This window comes from Palaemon carinicauda, chromosome 6 (genome assembly GCF_036898095.1).
Source record: "Palaemon carinicauda isolate YSFRI2023 chromosome 6, ASM3689809v2, whole genome shotgun sequence".
Taxonomy (NCBI): domain Eukaryota; kingdom Metazoa; phylum Arthropoda; class Malacostraca; order Decapoda; family Palaemonidae; genus Palaemon; species Palaemon carinicauda.
This window is the reverse complement of record NC_090730.1, coordinates 66672619-66698696: the sequence shown is the minus strand read 5'-3', so window position 1 is coordinate 66698696 and position 26078 is coordinate 66672619. Positions and strand designations below refer to the sequence as shown.

The following is a 26078-nucleotide window of genomic DNA, read 5'->3' as shown; positions in this document are numbered from 1 at the left end:
GAGTGCAAAGAGCGTGCCCAAACCATCTCCATCTACAATCATGTTTGTCGTTATTTACACATCTTATTGACTATATGAAGAAAATAATAGATTGAAATTTATGGAGTGATATGTTTTATAAATCTTCATTTTTGGACTAGGTATGTATCTTTTGTTCGAATTCAATAAATGATTCTCCCAAATGTGTGCAATTAATAATGATTTTGGTTTCAGCATTTGAATGTGCTTCTTTAATCCACAACAACAACAACCATTATGGTATACGTGGAAATGCATTACTCTTACTAAAATCCTACGTAATGAGTCTGAAACAATTTGTGACCCTCGATGGCCATCTTTCAGAGATTATGGATGTCAAAATAGGTGTTCCCCAGGGATCAGTCCTAGGCCCGTTATTTTTCCTCGCCTATATCAATGATCTACCTCGGTCAGTTGGTAGGTTAAGCTCCATACTCTTTGCCGATGACACTACAGTTCATTTTATCCCTGAAAATATCTACTCCCTCTGTGATACACTAACCGCTGATTTAACTCGTGTAAAAAAGTGCATACCAGCAAATGAGTTAACCTTAAATGAAAGAAAGACATACTTCATAGTATTTTCTTTTCATAGAGTTCCAGATAACATAAGGCTTGCTATATGAAATCAAACTCCTTGACCAGAAGTCCAGTGGTAGATTTGTAGGGACTATGCTAGATAATAAATTAACTTTCAGTGAGTATGTTAATATAACAGTTTATATAATTTCCAAAGTAATGGGTGTCATATATAGACTAAAAGAGTATTTCCCTTTATATATTATAAAACAATGGTATTACTCATTAGTATCTCCTCACCTACACTACTGCATTACGGCGTGGGGGAGTAGTAGTAGAAACGTCCTGCACCCGTTAATTTTAATTAAAAAAAGACTGGTAAGAATCATAAGCTCCAGTGATTACTTAGCTCATACATCGCCACTCTTCGGTCTCTCTTGATATTGAAGCTGGAAGACATTTATAAGCGCTCCTTAATGAGTATGATATTCCAAACACTTATATTAAACGAATTTCCAAATTTAAGATGAAAAGTAATTCAGGAAGAATCAGTTCACCCATATGGAACAAGAAACTCCAACTTAACTCTTCCCTCCATGCGTGTTAATAGATGCGAGCAATCGTATCTATATCAAGGTATTAAACATGGAACATTCTAACGCTTATCTAAATGCATTGCTTAGCGTTCGATCTTTTAAGAAATTGTATACAATTTTATTGTTATCTTGGTACTAAAGCTGCGTTTTTTAATATTTATACTTGCCTACCTACCCATAATATAAAGGTTAATATATGATAGTTTAATTGCAAGCGAAAATGAAATTCGCTATAAGAAATTGTGGAGTGCTGACTAGTTTGCTGTTTTTATCTATATGTTTAATGGGGCTGGGGCATAATAACTTACGTATCGGTTGATTTAAATGTGAAGTATGTTTTTCAGTTTTCACTCAAAGTCCATATTTTACATTTGAGAGACTGAAGGGGACTTATTGCGCATGGTTTTTTTCCCCCATGGAAGGGGGGTGTCCGGCTAGCGGTTGTGACCTGGGAAACGGGTGTCCGGCTAGCAGTTGTGACCCGGGAAGGGGGTGTCCGGCTAGCGGTTGTGACTTGGGAGGGGGGTGTCCGGCTAGCATTTGTGACCCGGGAAGGGGGTGTCCGATGTGACGGTCTGAACGATCCCCCGGTCTCAGAATTCTCCTTGATAATCTGCGCATGCGCGAACATTACCGTTTTCCAGTGCATACAAGGTTGACGTTTTACTTTCCTGTAATGTTAGCGTGCGCAGCTCAACATTACCGCTTGCCAGTACATACGAGCTTGATGTTTTATTTTCATGCGAGCGAAGCGAGCTATTGGCGGGAAAGAACCATTATACAATGTCAAGAAGAATTCTGAGACCAGGGGATCGTTCAGACCGTCACACCGGCTAGCGGTTGTGTCTTGGGAGAGGGGTGTCCGGCTAGCGGTTGTGACTTGGGAGGGGGGTGTCCGGCTAGCGGTTGTGACCTGGTTAGCGGGTGTACGGCTAGCGGTTGTGACCTGGGAAGCGGGTGTCCGGCTAGCGGTTGTGACCTGGGAAGCGGGTGTCCGGGTAGCGGTTGTGACCTGGAAAGGGGGGTCCGGGTTGTGACCTGGGAAGTGGGTCTCCACCCCTGGCTAGGGGTTGTGACCTGGGAACTACTAGGTTAGGTTAGGTGGGTTTGTTAGGCTCTGTACCCATTTACAAATCTCAAACGTTAACTAATCATGTTTTGGCTTATTTTCAACCATTTACATGAACCATATATTTTTTCACCTGGTTATTTTGCATTTCTGACCATTATTATGGCTGCAAATCACTCGTTTATGACATTTCCCAACTTAAAAAAACCCGGTTCCCCACTGGGGTCCCCCATAGTTGTCTTTAAATAAGGGGTCCAAAAACTCATGTACGGGTGGTTTGCCCCAATAATCATGGTCAGAAATGCATAAAACACAAAATAGCAGGAAGGAAAAATATATGGTTCATGTATTTGGGTAGAAATTAAAGTATCATATATTTACCAATATGAATATCAGTTTCATTATTTAGGATTTTCTGTTTGTGAAAGAAATGCTTTCACTGACTCTGCATAATATTTACAATTTTCAGTGTATATACCAAAAGTTTCATATACCACTATTCTTTATGTATAATTATACATTTCCATTTTGTTATTTAGGTTAATAATCTTTATTATATATATATATATATATATATATATATATATATATATATATATATATATATATATATATATTATTTATGTATCTATATGTATATACAGAATATGCATATTTATATACTGTATTTGCATATATGTATGTATATGTGTGGGTATGTATTGTATGTATGTATCTTGTATGTATATATATACTGATATACTGCCTATGTATATCAAATTTTTATTTAATTTTTGGTTCTTATTTGATGATGATATCTTAGTTGTATTATTGTCCGAAGAGCTCTGTTCCACATGGGCTTGGACTGAGTCTTTGTTGTAAATCTCTGGTAAATATTTTTTGTGTCCAATAAACATTATTATTATTATTATTATTACTATCATTATTATAAAATAATCAAATATCCTCTTATTAAATGCAAAAGGAATTTTCTTTTTTCTTTTTTACAGCTGTGTGAGGTTTGAAGTCTGTGATTAAAACAAAATTTCTTTTACTATACTGTAATGAATCTTTGTATAATAGAATTTATCCCCATTTTGTGTACAATTACCTTTTTACCTTGGGAGTTTTAGCTATAGCTCTTGCTTTATGTTAGATTATATACTGTGTATTGTTTACTATATCGAAGAGTGTTTTGGTTGGGGGTGGGCTTCAACGCAGTGTCTCCTGCTTGAATAAGGAAAGATATTGTTATCAAGAGATTGTAATGCTAACACTCATTAGACTCTGAAGCACTTGTTTATGTCTTATTGATACCTCCAGATTATAAAGTGAAATAAATATCAGCTTTTATTTCTTCTCGGTAGTGTAGGAGTCCTGTATTACCATCTTATCTAGGAAAAGTTTGTAAAGTAAAATTGTTAAACTCGATAGTTCATGTTTAATGTTAGTTGGCAAAATATATGTCCACTTACACCGTAGATTCCATTATATATATATATATATATATATATATATATATATATATATATATATATATATATATATATATATATATATATATATATATATATATATATATATATATATATATATATATATATATATATATATATATATATATATATATATATATATATATATATATATATATATATATATATATATATATATATATATATATATATATATATATATATATATATATATATATATATATATATATATATATATATATATATATATATATATATATATATATATATATATATATATCTACTGGGATCTACGGTGTAAGTGGACATATATTTTACCAACTAACATTAAACATGAACTATCGAGTTTAACAATTTTACTTTGCAAAATTTTCCTATATACAGTATTTATATATATATATATATATATATATATATATATATATATATATATATATATATATATATATATATATATATATATATATGTTTGTATGTATGTATAATTCTGTTGTGAATTAAAGTTGCTGGAGTCAAGCAAATTAGTAAAGTAAACTTTATTGAAAAAGCAATGATTTTTCATGATAAAAGTTAGAATAACAATCAGATGAAATATATAAATTCTGCAAAATTGTCAAATAGAAGAAATTCATGACAAAGAAATTAACTTAAATATCCGATAGTCAGAGTTGTTGACGAGATGAAATTTTCTGAATGAAACTGAAAAGGTTAAAGGGAAATTTATATGCAGACTAAATTTGTAATTATTCAAGGAGGTTGCGTTGTGCAGCATAGCATACAAACTCAAATGTATTCAGATTGGTCTAGAAGACTCAAGGCGTAGAAAGAGCCTTCAGTAGTTGAGACTAATGTTTTATTATCCTAATGATGATATTGAATTGTTTTCTTTTTCAGCTATGGGCAGATGAATTGCTGAAGATGGCATACAATCTCATGGCCATCAATTCATCCCCTATTATTTTTCTGAAGAAGGCCTTTACTAAGCTACAACTAACTGCAGACAGACAGAACAAAATTGCAGTCAAGAAGTAAGTTTTTATTGTATATTTTTTCCCCATGAACACAAATATAACCAACTATTATTTCAGGATTTTAGAATTTGAAGAAGATTATTCTTCTCACTTTATTTTTTATTAACTCATGACTAATAGTTTTTAACCACCTCTGAAAAGTATAGACAATTAGAGATATCATTTTCAGTTTAAGTCTCCTTTAGAGATTAAACAGGAAAAGAATTTTGTGTAAACACTATTAAAATCCATAATACTCTCTGTTGTCTAAGGTCAATTTGAGGTGTAAGTTTCTTGAGGGTTACATTTCACTCATGTATGAAGGAAAAGTCTCATAATTGTTTATCCTTTTATTTTACTTCTAAAGTGGTGGATGTGGAGCACTTTCTTATCAGTTTTGTGAAAAAAAAATTATGATGATTTGATTAAGAGGTATTACGAGATTTGAATTTTACCTTTTATTAACTATTTGGAAATGTTTATTTAATGGAAATAGTATTATAGATAGTATAAAAGCCACACCTGATAGGCATCTAAAGAGGGCCAAAAACTGAAATATACTGGGAGGGCAACTCGGATGAATTTCAGAGATAGGCGTCAATCTTTTACAAGTACTTCTCCTTGTAGGGTGATTTTATATAAACCAAGATAAAAATTTGGATATTGCCCACAATAAAAAACCCTTCTGTTGAAGGAAACTGAAAGTCCAAAGCATATTAGCTTGTACTACATTGTTCTCCTAGTTCAGTAATGGCTGTACATATGTTTTTCATGCACAAAGGTTTGCTCAAACTATACCCCTCATTATTACTGAGTAAAGATTATACAGTATATAAGATGCAGTTGAATTTAACAGCCCATTGATGATATTTCCACTGAACAGAGTCATGACAAGCTCTTACTGCATTTTCCCCACAATAGGTTGAAACTTAAACTGGATTAAAGCTTTTGTCATATTTTCTAACCTCAATTCATGCCTTTTCATTTCATCCTGTATGTAAAGTGATTTTGGATTGAAAGGTTGACCAGATTTTAAATGTTGTAACACTGCCAATCACAGGCAATTCTGAATCCTTTGCTGCTGAACTTATAATAAGGATAAATCACCATCATAATGTGATGTAAGTGAGATAAAAGATGAAAATTAAACAACCCTTGTTAAAACATCAGTGCAGTACAGTATAGGAGTTATAGAGATAATATCCCTAGCACTGACAAAAATACTGAAAGTTATACAGCATCAAGAATTATAAATCTCATGATGTTTTGTCAATACATGATAAACTTTGACAGTAGATTTACATATTTTTTGGAAACTGTATAGCTACATTCAAGTTATTAGTTTTATGACTTGAAATAGTGGCATAGGTTTCTTAAAACTATTTTCGTAAATTGAAAGTTGATATGTATTGCCATAAAGTAATTTGTATATTGTATACGAAATGTGAAATGTATCCTGGATATTTTTGGAGTGAAGGAAGAATAAAAAGCAGTTACAGAACTTTTATTAAAAAGATTTCATCATGCTGCCAGACCAATTTGAACCCTACCAAATGGAAAAATTATCATTATGCTACTCCCAAAGAGGATGTGGGTAATTACTTACTTTGTTCTTTGTGAATTACATTGTAGGCAGTGATAAAGATGTGTTTGCTCTGTGTCCTATTATAATTTAGATCCTAAAAGCAAATTCTTTGGGTCAACCATAGAAGAGTCTAGAACTGACACAATTGTTTGAGTAAATTACTGTATATTATAACCATATCACTGGGTTGAAAGTATCAATTTCTCTTCTAGCAGTAGGTATTTGAGAGAAAACTTCCATCATGAGTTTTCACAAGAAACTTTCCCAGAGTTGTAATAACGAGTAGGTATCCCTTAACTTGAAAAAGAAGTAAAACTTTGACCTGTGTATTGTTCAAGAAAGATAAAATCACTGTTGATTATGAACGGTCACTTCTAAGAATTAAATGTTATCCTCTTGCAGTGAAAGTTATTTATAACATGGTAAAATGACATAAGTAGAACATGCTGCCCAAATTATTATGCTTTTGAGGTGACAGAAAATCCTTGTTTTGAGCAGAGGCAATTTGAAGGATCTCAGAGACATATTAAGACAAGTGCCAATGTTTTTCATTTTCCTTTGATGTAAATTCTTTTGGCATTTTTTCCTTTTATTAATTTTTTGTCACTGGACTTGTGGGGCGCCTAATGCTATTGTTCATTGCATACAGTGTATTATGACACATCTTAACGCCACAATTTTAGTATGAATAGATATGTTATCATGATCATTATTATTATCATTATTTTTATTGGTGTTTCTTATATACTTTACTATGCAGGATTTTGGTATTCAATAGTACTTCCATTTATCATTAGATTGATTTGATTAGTTTTGCATGTTAGCATAGTGTGTAAAACACAATGAACTATTGATGCTGCTGTATAACTTATATAGAATTAGGTGCATTCATTTATACAGTCACATTTTATAGATATTGAAAGTTTGTTTGTTAGATTTTTATGCCATACATTTTGGTTTAATTGATGGCTCAAGTTAATGCAAACATCTTTTGTCAAATTACAAATCATAATCTCATTTATTCCTGCAGCATTGTGAAGGCTTTTGCGCGTCATGGCGATGACAAGAAAAGAGTGGAAAATGCTTTAGAAACCGTAGGTCTCCCATCAGGAAAAGTAAGTATCTAATTCCCTTATTCCATGCTTTTTAGGGAGGAGAAGGTTGATGAAAATTTAGAGGTTCTTCCTGGTATTTTATAAGATCTATTCAATCTTATGAAACCCAGGAAATGCCTTAGAATAGTACAGTGAGACATGAATGTATTAAATCCAATCATATTTATATTCTAAAGGACATTGAATTTTGTTTTTTCATTTTCATGGCTAAGTTTAATATTTTTTTCCTACATTTGCACTTTACATCCACACTTTATGGATTCATGTTAGAATTTTATAAAAATTGAAAGATTGCTAAGTAATTAAAAACTTATAAATTCTAAGGATATAGATTTTCCATAAATTGTATAGCATCTGCTGTTCATGATAGGAAATTGTGAAGGTAAATGCAAATCTAGGAATTTGTTCAAAGAATAAGTCCCTTTTATTCTCAGGGCAGTATGAGAATGCTTTTGTTTTAGTTTAAATTGAGGTATTTTGTTTGAAGTCACACTTAACCTGAGTATATGATGAAAACGGAATCCCTGTGTGAATTGAAAAATAGTCACTGAAGTGCATTATTTTTTCAGTGCAGCTTTTATGTATATGAAAAAAAAAATTTTTCCCCGAGTGTTTCTTTTCTTTTAGGAAATATAGAGTACAATGTTTCCCTGGACACTTTAAAAAGTAATCTGCTTTCATACAAACCTATTTATTGATGACTGTAAAGTCTCTAGAGCTTAAAGAGAGAGAGAGAGAGAGAGAGAGAGAGAGAGAGAGAGAGAGAGAGAGAGAGAGAGAGAGAGAGAGAGAGAGAGCTAGCTCTGTGATTTCCTGTGTAAAGTAATCATTTGTTCCTATGTAGGCATTCACACTCAATTTTACATCTTTTAGGTTACGTTCAGTTTTTATTTTGTATTTTTATATGTTCTTGTGTACATATCTGTAAAATAGATTACAATTTTGTGAGTTGTGTATATATAGATTAACAATTTTTTTTTTAACTTTTTGATTCATGAAGAGCCTTCACAGATGTGTATACTACTGTAGTAAACATCATTCAACCTTCTTCATGGAACAATCCTGTTTTCCAGAATATTTATTCCTACTTTAGGCCCTAACACCATACATTGCTATATTGTTCATTATAAGATGTCTATTTTAAATTTATTGATCCTTCTGAATTATTTATTGAGAGAGTAAAATGAGACCCCCTCCATGGAACGTGGTTCGTGTCCTCAGGTCTCTTAAGAGACCTCCGTTCGAACCATTACGCCAGGCTTCTGATCGTCACCTGACTTGGAAGACGGTGTTCCTGCTTGCTCTGGCCTCGGCCAAGCGAGTCAGTGAACTTCATGGTCTCTCGTACGATGTCGCCCATTCAAGGGGATGGGGGGAGGTAACGTTCGGGTTCGTCCCTGAGTTTGTTGCTAAGACTCAGAATCCTGGAGTTCCGGACCCATGGTTCGTCGCCTTCAGGATTTCGAGTCTCCGTTCTGTAACAGATGACCCAGACCATCTCCTACTATGCCCAGTAAGGAGTCTGAAGCTCTATCTGAAGAGAACAGCTGCAGTTCGTCCTCGAGTGCAAGCCCTGTTTGTGAGCACAGGGAGGACGAAGAGGAGCGTCACTAAGAACACCATCTCAGCTTGGATTCGCAGGGTTATCCACCATTTCCTGAATCCAGACCCACCTCCGTCACGTCGCCCGAGAGCACACGATGTTAGAGGCATCGCTACATCCCTGGCATTCAAGAGAAATTTCTCAGTGACGCAGGTTCTACAAGCTGGGGTCTGGAAGCGTCAAACGACCTTCACAGCCCACTACCTGCAGGACGTGACCCACAGGAGGCTCGATACGTTCTCTATCGGCCCTGTGGTGGCTGCACAACAGCTGGTCTAACCTCAGGCTCCTTAATGGACAAGTAGCAGAAGGTTGAGGGTATTGTTACCCGGTTTTAGTCTGCATGAATGAAAAAGTATGTCTAGCCCTTACTCTTTTCTTCATCCTCCACTCTCTTGGGGGAAAGCAGCATCCTGGGTTCTCTGCACAGCTGACCTCAAACCACTGCAGGTAAACCATGCTTCCTTGTGTTCCGAGTATTAATATAATACTGTCGCGTCCCCCATACCCTGACGATGTGGTATTGGGAACGTTCTAGCCTAGATTTCCATCTAAAGGACTTCAGGTCAACTTCCTAGGACGAGTCACACTTCTTTCCTTCACACACTAGCTTATGTAGGCCGCACGTTCCTTGCGGAGCAAGGAACTGGCGAGGTGCAGGGACTCCTTATCTCGAGTACTACACACTCGGATCCTGAGTCCCCGGGCAAAGCCAAAGCCAGTAAGGCTGGGACTTACCACCCTACCTAAGAGTTGAGTCACCCCATGTAAATAGCGTGGTTTGTATTTCGGTTACGGAACAAATGACAAATTCGGAGATAATTTGTATATTTCCTAACCATACAAACCTTAGCTATTTACACATACTTGCCCGCCAGCCCTGTCCCCCGTGAAGTCCTACCTCTAAGCAAAGTGAATCAGTTCACCGGTGTGTGAGGGGGTAGTAGACCCTCGTTAAAAATCTAATGGCTCGTCATTTCAGCTACGCCGAAAGTAATACCCCATGTAAATAGCTAAGGTTTGTATGTTTAGGAAAAATACAAATTATCTCCGAATTTGTCATATTCCTGCTGAAATGAGGGTACGTCTTATATTTGTTTACGTTTGAAAAAGCGCTGTCAACCGGCCAGTAGGGAAAATAATTGAGAAACAGTACTGCCAACCAAGCGGCCAGTAGGGAAAATAATTGAGAAACAGTACCGCCAACCAAGCGGCCAGTAGCAAAAATGATACCGGTTAACTGATGTTTCTGGATTATAGGTTGCCAGATTAGTGATGGTCAAGCTGTATAACCACAATGAAATACTGTACTGTCAAATACATTTGAACCACTCATTATACCTAAACTAACTGTAAATACCTGTAAATTAAGTAGTTATTAGAACCTAATGTAATAATAAATGGAAAATAATACAATACATACAGTACAATACTGTACATATACAAAATATACAGTACCATATGTACTATACTATTATAGTTACCCCTACTATAGCTACATTTTCTATTGTGTAAAGCCATTTTCTTCACCTTTTAATGGGTGACTATTCTATTCTCGGCCTGGCTGGCAAATCTCTTTTCTTACCATGAAACATTCTTTGCAATGTGAGTCATAAAGATATTTGCATCTTGTTTCGCCGCGTGAAAAGTTTGTAAGCAGATTCTTGCGTGAAGAGAGGTATGACTGTACCTGGATTGGACAGCCAGACTACGACCTGCCATCAAAAGTCTCTTTGTTTTCACAGGAACGGTTAAGAAGCCAGTCTAGAAGAACACAATATCGTTTTGACTGAGGGAAACGATCAGGAGGGCCTATCAATTAGTGGGTCTTTCCCACCCCCCTCCCCGTGCACCGGGATCATTGAAGCCCCACATAATCAGGGGTATCGGAACTTCCTTGGAATATGGCAGTCAGCCAGGTGTTGAGGGTGGGAGTGAGGAAGAGACTATCCATATTTACGTCTCACTATCTCAAGGACTGCACGGTCAAGTCCCTTGATTCATTCAAGATGGCTTGGTCGTGGTTGCACAGCAACGGATTTAATTGGGTCTGAGTATGATCATACCTCGTTGGTGCTGAATGATATAGAGTGGTAGTGTGTTCCTTCCCTATTCCCTCTCCCCCACTTAATGAGTTCGGAGTATCAGACGAAGGATCAACCATTATGGGTGTGATCCTTATGGTTGACCTCCCCGGATTGGGTTCGGTAGTGTCTTTTTGTTTGGGTTTTTTGGTTGAGTACGAATCTGGATGGCCTCTTCCCCAACTTCCCTTCTGTCTCTCTTTGTCACCTATGTCATCTTTCCCCTCCTCCTCTTAAGAATGAGTCTCTTATAGATGTGGTTTGTGGAAGTAAACCGGGTTGGAACAAATGACAAATTCTTAGTAATTTGTATTTTTCCTAGATATACTTACCACAAACCTCATTTTTTTACTGCCAGCCCTACCTTCCCCGCATGATCCCACAGGTGGGGGCTTAGGGATGTTTCAGCAGGACTGTAATGGGATTCCTTGGCCAGGTCAAAGCCGGAGTTGATCTCTGGTCATTCCCGATGGCGAAAGGGCTGGGAATTTAGGGGAAGGCCTATCCAGATTTTTCTGGTCAGAACTGGGATGATCCCAGGACTCTCCTACAGATGTGGTTCATGGTAAGTATATTTAGGGAAAATACAAATTACTAAGAATTGTCATTTTTCTTATTAACTTTATGAAATGATGTATTTCTATTTAAATGTTACTTTTAGCATTATTCCACTATTAAAGCATGTTTCTACATTAAGAAGAAATGTTAGACATTATGGAGTTAATCAACATAGTAATAGAAGTCTGAAAGAAAGAGTGAATTATTAGGTTTATGAATGATCTATGTAGTTGATTAACATTTTCCATTCTGTTCCAGCACAAAAACATGTATCACTCAAGTCCCCAAACCATTTTTTTTTTTACATCTTACATAACTCATGATAGCATGAAAGCTATAACCACTAAGGATTTCAAACTTTATTTTTTAGCTCAATTAATTTCCTTTCCATTGGCATATAATTTTTTATATTATGTAGAATTTTTATATACTGTACCTAAATAGTAAAAGAATGACAAAATCTCTTGACTTAAAAATGGATTTTGACATAGAAAAAAATCTATTTTAGGGTGAGATAGCAATTTCCTCCTGATGAAAGTTCCTCACTGGCAGCCTCTACTTGGGATATTTCTGTTAGTGATATACCAGAGAAATTTTTCCTTAGAGGTATCAACGGAGTTCTAATCCCCGGAGCGAACATCTGAGAGATAGTATATAACAGGGACATGTTAATAACAAGCCATGGCTATCCATCCCTGAATAGAGTTAACCTTGTCTCGAAGGATAAGGGATAGGGTAGGATATGTGGGCAGAAGAGCCGATAGGGTAGGATATGTGGGCAGAAGAGCCGTTAAACTCCCGATCTCAATGTGCTACAACTGCACGTTTCCTGTTAAACCATTCCAGGAGCAGCCATCGCATGATGTGAGGTCCCACACTGAGAATGGGAAGGGGATGAAAAGTAACGGTCGATCCATAGGGACGACATAGGGATCTCGCCCAAAAATTGATTTTTCCTATGTCAAAATCTATTTTTTGGGATCGAGACATATCGTCCTGATAGAAGTGCACCAGAGAATTATCATTCTCAGTTGTAGCCAGAAGAGTTTTAACCATGTAACCCCATAGATATAAGCATACTCACTTCAGCGTTGGTAACTATGGTACCGAAAGATGAAAGCAAAAAGTGTGTACAAAGTAGGAGCAAAGGAAATCAACATCACAGTCCCACTCACTGTGGAGAAGATCTTTGTCTCCAGTAGATGAAAAGACCAAAGTTTATAAAAGGAGGGTATAAAAGGAGGGTTAAAAATTGAGGTACCCTACTTTTATTTTGTACAGTAGGCCTAATGAAAGGAACAACAGTCTTTTATTGTTTCCAAAGATGAATAAAAGTAAGAGTAATCAATTGTAATATTATATGCAGCAGATTTAGAAAAAAAAAACTGGAGTTTTCCAACACCAAAATTATGTAACAGAGTAGTAAAATAGTAACACTCATGACATAAAAGGAAAAATATCCCCTTTGACTCTTTACAGTATTAAATAGTACATTGTAGACTGAGAAGTCCCAACTACTATATACTGTCAATAAGAGTCCATATACAACACTTAAGAAGCTGGTTTAATCACACTACCAACAGCCACTACAAAGTGTCTAATCTCTTACAATTGACATGAGTAATGTTTGTCGAACACTCTTGAAGATTTCCATCTCGTGTAAGCCTGTAAGCCTGCAAAGGACATAGATTGGAAAAAATTTAAGGAAAGGCAACTTTTCTAGGGTCATGACCTGATGATATACTATCAGGGTCAGCCCTTCTGATGAGATAGGTGAGTTGGGACCTTAGCTGTTTCATAGAAAGATTAGATCCTGTCATCTCCCCTTTAAAAAGTTGACTGCCTTTAAAAGGCCCGGTTCTTTAACAAGTAGGCCTTAAGGCACTCCACGGGGCACAGAGAAAGGTTCTCCTCAAGTGGGACAATCTTCCCAGGCCCCCAGCATTTTGTGGGAAGTACGTTTTTTGCCAAGAATGCAGGATCTCCATCACCGGAAGGCCCCTGTTCTGTAATTGTTGGACGATGGCCTTGGCTAACTATGAAAACTGTGAAAATCTTTGGAGCTATATTGACCCCGAAGGGCATAGCTCTGAATACATAGGCCTTTCTTGCCAGTCTGAAACCAAGGTGGGGGAGAAGTGCTGACTTATCGGAAGATGCCAATAAGGGTCTGTAAGATCTATGGAGATGGTGTAGGCCCCTTGGGGTAGTACGGTCCATATTTGCGAGATAGTCAGCATCTGTAACTTGTTGTTCAGAATGAATTTGTTTAATGGGGACAAGTCTAGAATAGTTCAAAGAGTGTTTGAATCTTTCTTGGGTGCACAGAATAGCTGCCCTTGAAAGTTCATGGATTTTTTGCAACTGATGATTCCCTTCCGGAGAAGATCCTGTACATAATCCTCCAAAAATGGGGTTGTGGGTTAGAAGTCCCTCTTGAACTGGGGTGGATTCTGTCTCCATTTCCAGCCTAGTCCATTTGAGACTATGCTTTGAGCCCAGGGACTGAACTCCCATTGATCCCAGAACAGGTGAAATGGTCCACTTACCGGAAGCTCTTCATTGTTGATGTGAAGGACTAGCGTCTTTAACCGCCTTGCCTCTACTCCCTCGGCCTCTAGATTGACCACCCTTTCCAGACCTTTCCCTGCTACTGGTTCCCTTCTTTTGAGCCCTGGCATGGTGAAACGTGGTGGTGGCTCTCTCATACACCGGGTTGAAGGCTGGAGACTGTGATACATACTGCTGGGGAACCATGTATACAGTCTGAGGGATGGCAGCAAATGAGGCTGTTGGGACAGGAAAGGATTTCCTTCCCTTAAAGTGTCGTCTGGGCTTCTTGCCCCTGGGTTAAGGTCTTTCACTGGGGGTAAATTTCCATTTAGAGGACATACAGAGTAATGAAAAACTTGAACTTCCTCATTCCTGTTTTCCTGAGGCTAAACTAACTAGTTTAGCGTTTTGATCTTGTGAAATCAAAGCTCTGTTGATGGACCTTGATGCTTTTGGAGGTTTAGACCCAAATGGTATTTTTCCTTTGTTTTCTTTATATAGACTGCAGATTTCTTAGCTCCAAAGTTATCTGTTATTTTGCGCAATTTAGAAAGGAGAGGAGCTTTTAGCACGGAGAGGAGCTTTTAGCACTTATTGGAGAATTGGTAATTTTACTCTTCTATGTAAATGTGCTTGTGATAGCTCAAGTCCAAGTGATTACCGCCCAATTTCCATAACTCTTATAGTATCTAGAGTTTTTTAACGTCTTCTGTCAAAACGTCTTTATAGGTTTGCTGAAGGTAATCATCTATTCCCTAGTTTGCAATTTGGTTTTCATAAAGGCCTTGGAGCGTGTGATACCCTTCCTACAATCTCCAATGCTGTACAAAAATCCCTTGATTGTGTTCAGGATGTACGTATGATTGGCCTTGATTTTAGTGCTGCCTTTGACCGTGTTAATCATGAGGCCCTTGTTTTCAAACTGAAACAGTTGGGAGTGGGTGAGTCGTTTCTTAGTATTATTATTGATTTTTTAAGTAATACATCTAAAGGAGTTGTTGTTGATGGGCACCATAGTGAGTATAGGAATGTGATATCTGGTGTTCCACGGGTTAGTATTCATGGCCCATTACTTTTCATACTATATACACATGACATGTGGTTTGGCCTAGATAACAATCTTGTTGCATATGCAGATGATGCTACTCTCTTTACATCAATTCCATCCCCTGAATATAGATCTAGAGTTGCTGAATCCTTTAATAGTGATCTAGCTAAAATTAGTGCATGGTGCAAATTATGGGGTATGAAGTTGAATCCTAACAAAACTCAAAGTATGATTGTAAGTAGGTCAAGGACAGTGGCTCCTCAATATCCGGATCTCATTTATTGATAGTGTTTCTTTGACTTTGTTTGAGTCTTTTAAAATTTTGGATGTGATTCTCGACAGCAAATTTACTTTTAAGAAACACATTAGGTCTGTGTCTTCTTCAATTGCACAAAAAATTGGCTTATTGAGAAAGTCTTTCAAGATTTTCGGTGATCATTCTATTCTGAAGAAGTGTTTTAATTCTTTCATTCTACCTTTTTTTGAATATTGTTCTCCTGTCTGGTCTTCAGCTCATCTTGATTTGTTGGACAGAAACTTACGGTCTATTAAATTTCTTATTCCTGATCTATATATTAATCTCTGGCACCGTCGTTCAATTAGTTCATTATGCATGTTGCATAAGATTTTTCATAATTCTGACCATCCTTTACATTTAGATCTTCCTGGACAATTCTATCTTGTTCGTAATACTAGGCAGGCAATTAATTCTAATAGCCAGGCCTTATCCATCATGAGGCTCAATACTACACAGTATTCAAGAAGTTTTATTCCAGCTGTTACCAAGTTGCTAATCGGGTAGTTGAATCAGTAGAACTTCAAAAGTTCAAAGTTGCTGCAAATGTTTTCATGTTGAATAGGCTGATGTAAGGTTTTATAGTTTATGTCTGACATATCTGTTTTGACGTTGTTACTGTTTGTAGAATGATTTATTGTTAATTTGTTCTCATCATTAAGTTATTTCCTTTCCTCACTGGGCTATTTCGCCCTATTGGAGCCCTTGGGCTTATAGCATCTTGCTTTTCCAACTAGGGTTGTAGCTTGGCACGTGATAATAAAAATAATAATAAAACCCAACTTGTCTATAAGGCTCTTATTCTCCTGAGCCACTTTGTCTGACTTCCTTCACTGCTTTCTTGGGGAAGAGGTCTTTCCCCCAGATATTGGAGTCAATCAGATTTCTAGCTTTATGCCTGGTCGTAGCAGTGGCTAGGAAGTGTTCTCTACATGCTCTCCTGTCCAGGAAGAAAGCATGGAGATCTCTATGGAACATGGTTAGGTAAGTCTCCGCCAATACAGGGAAGAGATCAGATTTGGAATAATTTCCAATAAGCATCTCTAGATAAGATTGGAAGGATAAAGAGGCAGATAGGGTCTCTTTGGCTTCCAATTCTTTCCTTAATAGGGATTCAGGAATTCTAGTTAGTTTCTCATTAAACTGCTTGCCTCCGATGTCTTTTATCTAGTTTTCCAACAGTAAAGGTATGTTGGACATCTTCCCAACTGTCCAAATCAAAAGGAAGGGCTAGGGAGACAGGTTTGCACTCCTCTAGCACTGGAAATGGTCTACCCTCCACTACTACTGTCTTTTCAGCCTCTAAGCTTTTAGAGGTGAAAGGGAAGACAGTACCCTTGGGGGCTACAAAGGTGGCCTGCTTCCTGCCAAAGGCAGAAAGTTGGGTATTAGTGAGTTCGGCCGTCTTCAGCTCCTTAATGAAAAGAGACTGAGCCTTGCTATGATCCAGGCTGATTGTTTAATAGGGATCATATCATCCCTAAAGCACGCTTCCTAGTTGAGCCTTACATAGCAGTAAGGATATCTATCGATTGATGGAAAGAATTCCAAGTCTGAGACTGGCTTGGAACCCAAACCCTCTCCAATGTGGAGATACCCTTTAATTAAGGCCATATGCTTAGCATAACGCCAAGGGTTCATAACTCTGCATTCTGGTAGGCTTAAAGCTGGGGTAGCCTTAGAAGCAGGTGACGTTTGTAAAGCTTCTATCCTTGCTATGAGGTCTACTTGAGAACGTTCATGTTTGGTGGTTAGGTTTTCAATGAAAGCTTTCATGGACGCCATAAGTTCCAAGTTACTAGGAAACGAAGGTTTGTCTAACATAGAACAAGGGTGGAGGTGGAAGCTAGGGCTCTAGCAGCAGGGATGGGGGAACAAACTAAAGAGGCACTTTGAACTGTACTCGCCCAATGTACATCTAATGACACTTCAGAGGCTTCCGTGGTCAGCAGGATCCTCTCCCTCTCTGACGACACAGAAGTTATTGACATCTTGTCAGCGTCCAGGCACATGACTTGCAGAGCTTCCGGAACTCCATCATCCGCATGATCTACTGGGAGTTGAACCGTCAGTAACTGGTGACCAAACACAGAGGTCACCTCAGCCTTGGAAAAGAACAGATCGTTCAGTACCAGAGAAGGAAGATAAGAGGCACCTTGTAGAGAGCTCATCTAGAAGCCTCTTACCCAATGATGGAGTGTCTTTCAACTCGGTTTTTGTAGGTCCAATGAGACAGTGTCATAGAAGTTAGTGCTAAGGAGATCCGTGCAAACCTGACAGTTAGAAGGTTTCCAGATTTTAAGGGATCCCTTGGAAACATGGTGATCCACATGTTTCCGACAGGTTTTGTGGCCACAGGGACACTTGACCTGTCTGGTACAGGTGACCGTTGAACACTCCATATCATCAGCATTCTGTAAAGAAGAAAAAATCTAAATGAGTACACATCATGAAAAATTATGTCTTCTTAAAATCAAGTAAACATATTAAATGTGTGCTTGAAATAAAATCCAAACCTAAATAAACCTACCACCTAAATATGGCTAAAGATTAATAATAATCAAGACTTATTCTAAACAGCTCAGAAATCAATGGAGGTTTATGAAGCAAACTATTTGAAAGTGCGGTAGGAATATGAAAGAAAGGTTCACATCAAAGGGACACCAGAGCCTCCAGAGTAGGTCTATTGGAACAACCTAAAAAGGCAAGTTCACTCATTATACTGCCTAAACCAGCAACAGCCCCCGAAGCGGCAGCAGCTCGGTTAAGGTGTCAACTATTTCTAGTAGCCAAGATGAAGACTGACCTGTCAATACCCCAGGCATGTCTACACAAAGTGGCAGAGGCATTGTAAAGTCGACAGGGAGAGAGTGAACAATCCCATAGGGAAGGGTCCACACTCAGGGGAAGTACAGGAATGAAAGGCAGGTAATAAGGGAACCTGCCAAGACTTGATCATTATCATTAACGTATGAAAAGTGGGGGTTTAGCCCATAAGATAATGAGAGCCGTATAAGATGTCCAGGATGCTAAGAATTGGAAATTCAAAGGATGTCCTGACAACCAGGCGGGATCCAACTGATCAACTCCAGAGGACAATGTATCTCAGATATGGGAGAGGATAGGAAAGAGCAGAGGACTAGTCTAAGGCTGCAGCTAAGGCGGCAGAGGGATTGACCCATAGCCAACACACAGCCAGTGCTAAAAGAACTCAAGCTGACAAGACTTGAAGCAGAGACAGAAGACAACACTTTTGCCAAGATAGGTTAACCAGGCAAGGGAGTTAAGACTCCTCAGCAAGAGGAACATAGCACAGGAAGGGAAGCTGCAGACACAGAACAGGCAACTGCCAAGGCGGCAGAGGAGGACCCCAAGAGGTACCAACTCCTTGCCTAGATAGGGTTAGGCTATGGGGAGAACTGTGCAGGCAACCGTAGCCTACCTAGCAGATGTAGGAAAACTCAAAAGCTAGGGTAGGATGACTAGACAAGAGGAACATAGTTCTCATTACAGTCAGGTTATGGTCTAACAAGGAAGGGGAAGGGCAGAAAAAATACCCAAGGGTAGTCTCTAAGGCGGAAGAGAGATTTAGTCCAGGGAAGGAGAAAATCTTGCCCACCTAGGGCCAGGACAGATAGCCTACACGCTATCCTGTCCAAGCATAGAGACGAAGTGTACTTCAGCCGCTATGGGACTAGACAGGGATGGGAACAAAGATCAACAATAAGTAGGCACACTAATGATCACAAGGGTAAGGGTAAAGGTGTAATGATGGGAGACTCAGAAATTGGTGAGGCGGCATGACAGGAAGGCCCAACTGCGACATTAGAATGTGAATATTGTGCCAAGGGTCTGCATTGATAGGGCACAGAGGACAAGTCCTCACTACCAGGCATAGCCTACCAAAGACTAAAAGGGAAGCATAAGAATGGGTAAGGCGACACAAGGGGTCAACTTGTCAGCAGATCAGGGGCTAATACCTTCCAATGGGTAAACAGAAGTAGACATAGGGATCAAGATCCCAAGATCTGTGCTGCCTCGCCAAAATGTAGGCTAAGTGGAAAGTAAAAACAGTTACCCTAGGACAACTGAAAACACTAATCAACTCCCAGAAGGACCTTCAAGACCGCAGCTCCGCGCTGTGACGAGTTGACAGCATGAAGGATAGAGAGCGTCACCAAACCAGATAGGTGAGGTGAAAGAAGGGGATAATGCCCAAGTGAAAATTTACCAGGCATGGCCGCCAGCGAGGGTAGAGCTAGCGTAAGTCAATGTTGATAAAAAACACACAAGAAACACCAAAAAAGGGTTGGGATACCCAAAATCATATCCCACTGCAAAAGAATAATGTAAAACATTCCTACAATAATATGACTAAATGACTAAGCATTTCTGAGTGATTTGGAAACGTGGTGCAATGGCGCTGACTGCATGCCTGCCACACAACAATAAAAGCATGCAAATTGAAAAAGGAACAGGGTGGAGACATGAAATTCTCCAACACACAAAAAGGGGGTTACTCAACTTAGTCGATGAGGAAGAAGTTGGAGCATCCATGATCGAAAACCACTCAAAAAGCTAAGAAAAACAGACGGGAAAAACCCCAAGTGATCGTCTAATATGGCCACTACGAAAGGGAATGGTTCAACAGGAAACTTGTTAGTTGTAGCACGTTGAGATTGGGAGTTGTAATGGCTGTTCCGCCAGTATATTCTACCTTATCCCTTATCCTTCAAGGTAAGGTTAACTCTTTTGAGGAAGGATAACCATGGCTGGTTATTAACACGTCTTGGGATATTTGCTCCGGAGGTTAGAACTCCATTGATACCTCTAAAGTAAAATTTCTCTGGTATATCACTCACAGAAATATCCCAAGTAGAAGCTGCCAGTGAGGAACTTCCATCAGGACGACATGGCTCAAGCCCAAAAATACATTATACTGTATAGGGGTGAAGGGAGTAGAAGTCACCAGATTTAGAATATGTCTTATGGAGTTCATAGGGTTAAGCAAATCAATAGATTTTTTTTGATTACCAACAAAAGGCATATTGCATTCTTCTGTTCATTTGTATGAAAAAATATCTGTGTGAAGTAGATGGCTTGATTTTTGTGGGTAGGTTGCCATTTACCAGTTCTCCAAGTTGTTTCCACTGATATTTTAAGTCTGAACTATTTCTTTTAAACATTTATAATAAAATGTATCTTTATAAACCAATTTAAAGCTAATGTGGTTTTAATTTTCCTTTTTTTAACAGAATGACAGTGTTAACCTTGAGAAATTCAGCTGGGATGCCTTTATCAACTTCTACCATACCCTCACAAACAGAGTAGAGGTGGAAAAGGTCTTCTGTGAATTGTGAGTGATAAGTGTATGGAAATTGTTGTAATCCCTTATTTAGTGAACTTTTCTATAGTTTTAAGTTTTGGTATGCAGTGTATCCCATTACAGATACACTGGAAAATTAGTGTAAAGTTGCTTTCAATGAATAGCCCAATATAACATTTAATCATTACAATATGTGTTGTGAGTCCTGTTATGTTTGAGTGATTAACGTATACCTTCATTCACTGTTGCAGCTGACAATTGCGTATATTATTGACGAGCTTGTAAAAAAAATGTAGAAAATATTTTTCACAACTAATTTTAGTTATTTGTGTACAATTTTTTTTGTATTCTGGTATGAGTATGCTCTACTTCTAGCTAGAAGCATTGTATTCAAGAGGTAAGATTTAAAGGACCCGACTGAAAAACAGTGGATAGTGACATGGGGAAGTATAAATTCTGTTGGAGTGTCACTGAAACTAAGCACATTGAAGTGGAAAATTGGTTGGGGATGAATTAGCTGAAGGTATAATAGTGTTGGGGTTGGGGGGGAGGGCAAATAGATGAAACCATAATGAAGATTAGAATAATTTTTTAAAAGAGGTTGATGCAGAGGTTTTCCTTTTATAAGCCTTAGCCAAGATGACCAGAGGAAGACTAGCTAGAATTTACCGAAAGACTGTTAGATGCTGACATTATTTCCACATTTAGATGGAATGCTGACAGGAGATCTAAATGGCCATATAAAACCTTTGGGGACAGAAGACTTCGCTGCAAGTCCAACGTCAGGAGGAGAACAGCAAGAGTCAGAGCATGCGTTTTGGCAAGTTCTGACTCTAATGAGGGCTCTCAATGGGTTTGCCGACCCAGAGATCCCACCTCGAGAGGGCAAGGACACGGTCTTGGACCTCGTATTCGGTACTCAGAAACCATCTAAGGCCAGTGCAGCTCTGCCCTGGTCTCAGGGGGTTAAGAGTACCAGGGACAAGATCGCTGTACAGCTCTCCGAGTTGTCCTCCAACCGTTCCAGTGCTGGCAACAAGCTTCTCCCACCTCCTCGCGTACAGCAGAGGAGGTACCTTGAGATCTTGGAGGAGCCTTGTTTAGCTCCTCCTCTCCACCATTCGTTGGAAGAGCTTACCAGGGGAGTCCCTCTTGAGAGAGACTCCAACCGGCAGGTCTCATTCTCGGCAACCGAGATCCTTAACCAGGAGAAGGTTGCGAAGTGTGCTATGCAAGCCACTTCGTGGCTGGACATCTGGTTAGGGACCTTAGGTATCCTGATACGCTCTGAGGATTTCTCCAAAGAACGTACCAGGAAAGCTATGGAGATGTTCCTTCTCGCAGGCACTCGTACGATCGAGTTTCTGGCCCACCAAGTCTCGAACTTGTGGGCAAACACCATCCTGAAACGTCGGGATGCGGTGGCTGAGAGATTCCATCAGAAGGTCCCTAGCACCGAGATCAATAGGCTCAGGCATTCTTCTTTAGAAGGAATGATCCTATTTGAGCCTAAGATGTGGAACAGGCCGCTGAGAGGTAGAGGAAGTCTCACCAAGACTCCCTCCTTCATAGGGCTTTGACATCTAAGCCCTATAAGCCTCCAGCACCCCAGCAGTCCCGTCCGACTAAGACCGCAAAATCAACGACAGCAGCGAAGACAGTGGCGTCTAAGCCCTTTCCTGTCAGGGATAGGAAAGGCAAAAAGTCTTCCAGGGGAAGTAAGAATCCTAGAGGGAGCAGCCGAGGCTGCAAACGCTAGGATTGGCAGTCCCCCTGCATGTCCACCAGTGGGGGGATGCCTACAAAGTTGCTCAGACAGGTGGCAGCAACTCGGGGCCGATTCCTGAACGATTTCCGTAATCAGTCAGGGATATCGCGTCCCGTTCACAACATCTCTACCTCCTCTGACGACGAATCCAGTGTCATTGAGCTCCCTTGCCATGGGATCGGCAAGGGGGCAAGCCCTTCGGGCAGAAGTCCAGACCCTGTTGAAGAAGGGCTCTCTCCAAGAGGTCGTCGACGGGTCTCCAGGCTTCTTCAGTCGACTCTTTCTTGTAAAGAAGGCGTCTGGAGGCGGGAGACCAGTCATCAACCTCTCAGCTCTGAACAAGTTTGTCAAACAAACTCCGTTCAGCATGAAGATGGCAGACACAGTCAGACTAGCAGTAAGACCGCAAGACTTCATGTGTACACTGGATCTAAAGGACGTGTACTTCCAGATCCTAGTCCATCCGTCTTCAAGGAAGTACTTAAGATTCAGCCTAGACAACAAAGAGTACCAGTTCAAGGTGCTGTGCTTCGGTCTCTCCACAGCACCACAGGTTTTCACCAGAGTGTTCACCCTAATATCTTCGTGGGCACACAGGATTGGCATCCGTCTCCTTCGTTATCTGGACGACTGGTTAATCCTAGCAGACTCGGTGTCATCCTTTCTTCAACACCGGGACAAACTTCTGGGACTTTGCCAGGATCTGGGGATCCTGGTAAATCTCGAGAAGTCCTCACTGCTTCCCACTCAAAGACTGGTATATCTAGGCATGATTATAGACACCAATCTCCACAAAGCCTTCTCATCAGACGACAGGATAGCAAGGCTGAGGAAGGTCGCAAGCCCTTTTCTCAGACGAGAAGAGCTTCCAGCCCAATCGTGGTTACGTCTCCTCGGTCACCTTTCATCATTGGCTCGTCTAGTTCCCAACGGTCGCCTCAGGATGACATCCCTGCAATGGCGACTCAAGTCCTGGTGGAATTAAGGTTACGATTCCCCGGACGTCCTGATCCCTATGGGACCTGCGGAACTGATGGACCTCCAGTGGTATGTGGCAGACGAGAACCAACGAAAAGTAGTGGACCTTCTCGTCCTCCCCCCGGATTTGATGCTGTTTTCGGACGCTTCAAAAAAAGGGTTGGGGCCCCACGTACTGCACCACACGACCTCAGGCCTGTGGTCACAGTCAGAAAAGTATCTCCATATAAATCTCCTAGAGATGACGGCCGTCTTCCTGGCCCTTCAGCAGTTCCAACAATACCTGGCGGGTCACTCTGTGGTGGTGATGAGTGACAACACCACAGTAGTGGCTTACATCAACAAACAAAGAGGTACTTTTTCGCAGCAGCTATTCCATCTAGCAGTAGAGATACTGAGATGGGCCGAAATCCACTCGATACCGCTATCGGCACGCTTCATTCCAGGCAAAAGGAATGTGCTCGCCGACAATCTGAGCAGAGCGTCTCAGATAGTGAGTACCGAGTGGTCTTTTGATCATCTAGTAGCCAACAAAGTCCTGACTTTGTGGGGTTCTCCGACTGTGGATCTGTTCGCAACAGCCCTAAACTTCAGGCTCCCGCTGTACTGCTCCCCAGTCCCAGATCCCAAGACTCTCTGGCAAGATGCTTTCCAACAACAGTGGGACAACATCGACGTTTACGCCTTTCCCCCGTTCTTTCTGATGAGGAGGGTGCTCAACAAGACCAGAACATCAGTCAATCTTTCAATGACCCTCATAGTTCTGCCATGGCATCACGCGGAATGGTTCCCGGACCTTCTGCAACTCCTAACGGAGCTACCAAGAGAACTCCCTCCACGGCACAATCTGCTCAAGCAACCACATGCCAACATCTTCCTCAAAGCCGTAGCTTCGCTACGACTTCACGCCTGGAGACTATCCAGCATCTTCTCTCTTGAGAGAGGATTTTTGCAGCAAGTTGCTGTCAGGATGTTTGGTCATTTGCGAAAGTCATCCGCAGCAGTCTACCAGGCAAAGTGGAAAGTCTTCTGTGGTTGGTGTCGTGGAAGGGATATCTCTCCACTCGATGTCACTATTCCAACAATAGCGGAGTTTCTCGTGTATTTGCGGGAAGAAATGCGCCTTTCAGTCTCGGCAGTGAAAGGCTATCACTCAGCCTTAAGTCTAGCTTTCAGGCTGAAAGGAATGGACATTTCTTCATCGCTAGAACTTTCTCTACTCATACGTAGTTATGAACTTACCTGGCCTCAGGCCTCAGTCGGAAGTGAGACCTCCTCCATGGAACGTGGTTCGAGTTGTCAGGTCTCTTAAGAGACCTCCCTATGAACCATTACGCCAGGCATCAGATCGCCACCTAACCTGGAAGACGGTGTTCCTGCTAGCTTTGGCTTCGGCCAAGCGTGTTAGCGAACTTCACGGTCTCTCGTATGACATCGCCCATTCAAGGGGATGGGGGGAGGTAATGTTCAGCTTTGTCCCTGAGTTTATTGCTAAGACTCTGGATCCTGGAGTAGCGGATCCTCGGTTTGACTCCTTCCGGATTTCTAGTCTCCGCTCTGTAACAGATGACCCAGACCATCTCTTACTATGCCCAGTAAGGAGTTTGAGGCTACAGTATACCTCAAAAGAACAGCTGCAGTCCGTCCTCTTGTGCCAGCATTATTTGTCAGCACAGGGAGGACTAAGAGGAGGGTCACCAAGAACACCATCTCTGCATGGTTTCGTAGGGTCATTCATCTAGCCTTGAATCCAGATCCTCCTCTGTCACGTCGCCCTAGAGCACATGATGTCAGGGACATAGCTACGTCCCTGGCCTTCAAAAGAAATTTCTATGTGAAGCCGGTCCTTCAAGCCGGGGTGTGGAAGTGTCAGACAAAGTTCACAGCCCACTACCTGCAAGACGTGACCCACAGGAGGCTCGATACGTTCTCTATCGGCCCTATGGTGGCTGCACAACAGCTGATTTAAAACCTCAAGCTCCTTATTGGACAAGTAGCAGAAGGTTGAGGGCATTGTTACCCGGTTTTAGTGTGCATGAATGAAAAGGTTTGACTGGCCCTTATTCTTTTCTTCATCATCCCCTCTCTTGGGGAAAGCAGCATCCTGGGTTCTCTGCATAGCTAACCTCAAACCACTGCAGGTAAACCATGCTCCCTTGTTTTCCTAGTATTAAGTTAATACTGTTACGTCCCCATACCCTGAGGAGGTGGTATTGGGAAAGTTCTAGTCTACAAGTTTCCATCTAAAGAACTTTAGAACAACATCCTAGGACGAATCACACTTCTTCATACCTTCACACACAGCTTGCGTAGGCCGCAATTCTTGCGTAGCAAGGTTCTAGCGAGGTGCAGGGACTCCTTATTTCTTGGGTGCTTACACATTCAAATAACGAGCCCCCGGGCAAAGCCAAAAACCAGTACTGGCTGAGACGTCCACCCTTCCTAATGGGTGAGTCGCCCCTATTAAATAGCGTGGTT

At 40.2% G+C, this 26078-nt stretch overlaps 1 protein-coding gene across 11 annotated transcripts in view; it reads left to right on the top strand.

The window, feature by feature from the left end:
- The window catches only part of Plc21C (Phospholipase C at 21C), a 935201-nt gene that overhangs the window by 408598 nt on the left and 500525 nt on the right, over nucleotides 1-26078 (top strand). For all 11 annotated transcript variants that reach the window (XM_068375234.1, XM_068375236.1, XM_068375240.1 and 8 more), the window contains 3 exons: nucleotides 4572-4705; nucleotides 7303-7387; nucleotides 20784-20884. In XM_068375234.1, the coding sequence (XP_068231335.1) occupies nucleotides 4572-4705; nucleotides 7303-7387; nucleotides 20784-20884 (320 nt within the window). The remainder of the gene's footprint in view (nucleotides 1-4571; nucleotides 4706-7302; nucleotides 7388-20783; nucleotides 20885-26078) is intronic.